The 4,369-nt window shown below is 61.0% G+C and overlaps 1 protein-coding gene across 1 annotated transcript; it reads right to left on the bottom strand.

Moving 5' to 3' along the window:
- Positions 1–2,908: 2,908 nt before the first annotated feature.
- Positions 2,909–3,767, bottom strand: LOC136536457 (uncharacterized). Its single transcript, XM_066528743.1, has 3 exons — positions 3,590–3,767; positions 3,145–3,481; positions 2,909–3,062 (listed from the first exon to the last, which is right to left on the bottom strand). Exons 1-3 carry the CDS (start codon positions 3,765–3,767, stop codon positions 2,909–2,911), a joined length of 669 nt encoding a protein of 222 aa, XP_066384840.1.
- Positions 3,768–4,369: the final 602 nt, after the last annotated feature.

Raw genomic sequence — 4,369 nt, 5'->3', positions numbered from 1 at the left:
CACCACATCCGTGTGGCCTGGTCAGCCGTAGGACACCCAAGGACCAACGGCCAAGTAGAACGTGCCAACGGCATGATCCTACAAGGCCTCAAGCCAAGAATTTACAACCGGTTGAAAAAGTTTGGCAAGAAATGGCTCGCCGAACTCCCATCGGTCATCTGGAGCCTGAGGAACACTCCAATCCGAGCCATGGCGTTCACGCCTTTCTTCCTGGTCTATGGGGCCGAGGCTATCCTCCCCACTGACTTGGAATATGGTTCCCCAAGGCTACAAGCCTATAACGAACAAAGTAACCGCACCACCCGAGAGGACGCCATCGATCAACTAGAGGAAGCCCGAGACGTCGCGCTACTGCACTCGGCCAAATACCAGCAGACCCTACGGCGCTATCAGGCCTGGCGCGTCCGAGGCCAAGACTTGAAGGTAGGTGACCTGGTGTTGAGGCTAGCACAGAGCAACAAGGGCTGCCACAAGTTGACCCCGCCATGGGAAGGACCGTACATCATCGCCCAAGTACTGAAGCCCGGGACCTACAAGCTGGCCAACGAGAAGGGCGAAATCTTCACCAATGCTTGGAACATAGAACAACTACGTCGCTTTTATCCTTAAATTTCCAAGCATTGTATATATTGTTTCTCGGAATACAATTAAAAAGCATTCTTTAGTTGGTCTAATCTTTCGAGAAACGCCCCCCCCCCCCCCCCCCGAGCCCGTCGGGGGTCTCAACAATACGATAATACGGTAAGGGAGACTCGGCTCTGCCTCGGCAGAACCAAGCCTCCCTCGGGGGCTAGATGGGGGACTCCCCCTAAGTCCCACGCACCATTCTTCAGTCGTTTTTCGAAAAAATTCCTACGCCAAGTGTCTAGCATGCTCTGACGAATCGGTTGTAAAAACCCCTCGGACCAAAATCCATTTCCTAAGCAAGAGGCCGGTAGAGTTGTGAGACAGCCTATGCCTCCGGGCTACGGCACTCCCTCACTACCTCTCGCCTAAGGGACGGCTTAGGCTCCAAGGAGGAGTTTTGCAAAAGAAATCTGATCAGAAGCAACAGAGGGCAGAAGCTCGGAAACACGAGAAAAACAACTAAGAAACACAAATACTTCAAAAAGAAAGGCCTCGACGGCCACAAGCGTTACGGTACAAAGATAATTCCTACTCTATTTTTACATGGCCCCTTGGGCCCAGGTCAAGGCTCAGGGCCTCCAGCATCGATAGATGGTAGGGGAGGGACCACCTCCTCTTCGAAGAGCATCGCCAGCGCCGTGCCAGGGCCTTCCGCCGCCTTCATCAGCTTCGTGACCACCGCGTCAGCCTCCTCGTCATCATCAGGCAAGACATAGCCATCACTGATGGCCGGGAGGTCGACGCCAACGTAGTGAGAGGAAATGACGGCCAACGCCCGCTTGACACCCGTGTGCAGCGCTCCTCGAAGCCGCTCACGCATCTGGCTGCTCAGCGCAATCAAATGGCTCCAAAGGGAGCTGCCTGACTGAACCCCTTCGACCTCCAAGGCCTTGCAGGCGGAAAGGGCAGCACGTTTCAGCGCCTCGTGCTCCCCGATCTCGGTCTCGAGCCCTGTCTGTACCATGCTGGAAGCCTCGGCTGCCCGAGTAACCTTCGCCTCTGACTCTGCACCATGGAAAACAGAATGAGGTTGAGCGAGGGAAAAAACAACCTAAGTTAGGGGCGGAAGCCCACGGAACTCACCCTTGGCCTTCTGCTCCTAGCGTCGGGTCTCGACCTGATTGGCCTCGGCTCTCTCCTTCCAGCGCAGGGCCTCGGCCTGGGAGGCCTCGGCCTTCTCCTTCAACCACTGAGCCTCGACCCGAGAAGCCTCGACCGCCCTAGAAGCTTCATTCCCCAGCTCTACGTCACACAAGAAAGTTAGGGAGCGAACATAAGGAAAAGAAAACAAAATGAGGGGACTAAAACTCACCCTCGACCGTCCCCCTCCAAACCACAGCCTCGGTTTGCGAGGCCTCAACCGCCGCAAGAGCCTTGTCCAAGGTGCCTTTCGTCAGCTGGTGCGCACTCTCCTCCGCCCCTAGCTGCCCAGCGAGGGCCTTGCCCGAGGCCGTCGCTTCCTCAGCCCAGGACCTGAAGGCATCCCGATCACCGGCGACGCGGGTAAGCTCCTCTTCCAACTCCTTGACCCGCGCTGTCAAAGGGGCGACCTGCCCCTGGGCCATGACCACCTCGACCATCGCGTCGGCACAACGAAGCCGAAGGTCCTCCACCTCCGCGCTCCGCACCGCCAGAAGCTCGTTGGCTCCCGCAAGCAGGCCCTTTTGCCGCTGGAGCTGGTCCTAGATATCCCTCTCCCGCCAGAGAAAGACCGACTTCCCAAGGGACCGGGTCTCGAGCTCCTAGGGAAGCAGAACAGGGGTCATTGATTGCAACAAAACTCAGAAAAAGACAATGTCGCACGAGAAAAGAAAATGCGAACCTAGGCGACTCTAGGCAGTTCATCGGCCACCACGAACAGCGCCGTCCGAAGCGACCGTTCCGCCAGCTGGCGGTATTGCTCGAAGGTGTCCTAGTGCCCACCCTCGGCTGCGTCCTTGAGAGCGAATAGGGGCTCCCCCTCAGGGTCATCCCAGCTCCGCCACAGTACACACGGGTGCTCCCACCCGCGAGGCTCGGGTCGCACCCGCACAAGGGCCGAGCTTCCCTTGCCCAAGGTCAGAGCCGGCTGTTCCACGGCGCCGGTCTCCTCGGCATCAACCCCCGCCGCTGTGGCCTCAGCGGTCTCGGGCGCCCCGGCCTCTGTCGCCTCGGCCTCGGAGACCCCGGGGGCCTCGACAACCAAGGGCACGCCGGCCCCATCCGACTCATGAGCCTCGCCCTCGTGGGGTGGAAACACTCCCTCCCCCGTCTGTGTCGGGGTCACCTCGGCAGCCCCTCCCTAGGTGGCCGGCTCCTTCGGGTCGGCCCTCGCCGACGCTGCACCGCACTGTATAGCGGCTTGTGCCTCCGCCACCCAGTGGCCAGAGGAGTCGGGGCTCGCCCTGAGCGCCTTAAGGGGCGCCAAGGGAAGCTCGTCCACAGGCCGCTTCCGACTAAGGAAAAATCACCTACAGGGTCAGTACGAGACCAAAGAGCGAACGAAAGGCACTGCGACCCCACCAAAAATACACCTACCTCGAACGGGGCGGCAACCGCTTCGCCACGGCGACCCTCGTTCGCAAAGGCGGTGGTGGCGGTAGAGGCATCGCCTCCGTGTCCATCGGCGCCGGCCGGTCCTCAAAGGACCCCGGTGCCCCGTCGGTCCTCTGCGGGGGCGGTTGCGTCGCCTCCGCCGCCACTTGTACCACCACCGTCGTCGAGCCCACTGGGCTGACGGCGCGTTTGCCCAACGCCCGCGCCTCGGGCGTGTCGGCCTCCACCTCGGAGCGGGCAATCGCCGACCCTGGGTCAGCTTCTCCTCCTCCTCCCGGGAGTGCCGGGCTGCTTGCCAATGCCCCGGGCACCACCTCCACTACGTCAGGAAGGTGGTCCAGGGGACCTCGCCCCACCTCGCCCTCGTCATCCCCATCCGAGGCCTCCATCGACAGCGACGGCGACAGGGATTCCTCCAACGGGAGACCATCCTTCCTTTGTTGACGGCGGCGCTTATCCAGCTCCTCACGCGCGAGGATTTGCTTTGTGCGCTTCACCGCCTTGGCGTCTTTCCGTTTCTTCTGCACGTCAGAGTGCGCCCGGTTGATCGCCCGCCGCCTTGTGTCCTCGGGAACGGGCGGCGGAGAGGAGCGCACGTCCCTCATCCCCTGCAGGAACGACAAATGCGCATAAGGGAACAAGGGGTAAGGGGAGACTGAGGAGGCTCGGAGGCTACAGCGGCACACGACTTACCAGCGAGAGGAACCCCCGCGACGGTCGCATCGCGATAGGGGTCAGGTTGCCGCCCCTTAGCTTCGCCTCTACCATCTCCCCCACCCGACGAAGAATTTCCTCGTCGGAAAGGGCGGAGGAGGACATCCGAATGCCCTCAATGGGCTTACCTGGCTTCATCTCGAACAGCCGCCGCCGCCGAGCCATCAGCGGTAGCACCCTCTGGTGGTGGAAGGTGGCCACGACCACAGCCACGGTAAGACCATGGCCCCGCAGCCTCGCCAGCCCCTCTAGGAGCGGCTGTAGCTTGGGTTGGTCGTCCTTCAGGACGCCATACTTCCATCTCTCCGGGCAGCTCCCCACAATCCACCTCGTGTAGGGGGGAAGTCCTCCGTCGTCGTTACGAAGGTAGAACCAGCTCGTGTACCACCGGCGATTGGATGACGCGAGTTGGGCCAGGATGTAGAGGTGCTGGCGGTCCTAGCGCACTTGGAGAGTGCAGCCGCCGGCCCTCGTCGCTTTCCTCGTACCCGAC

The sequence above is a fragment of the Miscanthus floridulus genome, chromosome 2 (assembly GCF_019320115.1).
Source record: "Miscanthus floridulus cultivar M001 chromosome 2, ASM1932011v1, whole genome shotgun sequence".
NCBI classification, from domain to species: Eukaryota; Viridiplantae; Streptophyta; class Magnoliopsida; order Poales; family Poaceae; genus Miscanthus; species Miscanthus floridulus.
This window is presented reverse-complemented; position numbering and strand designations above follow the sequence as displayed.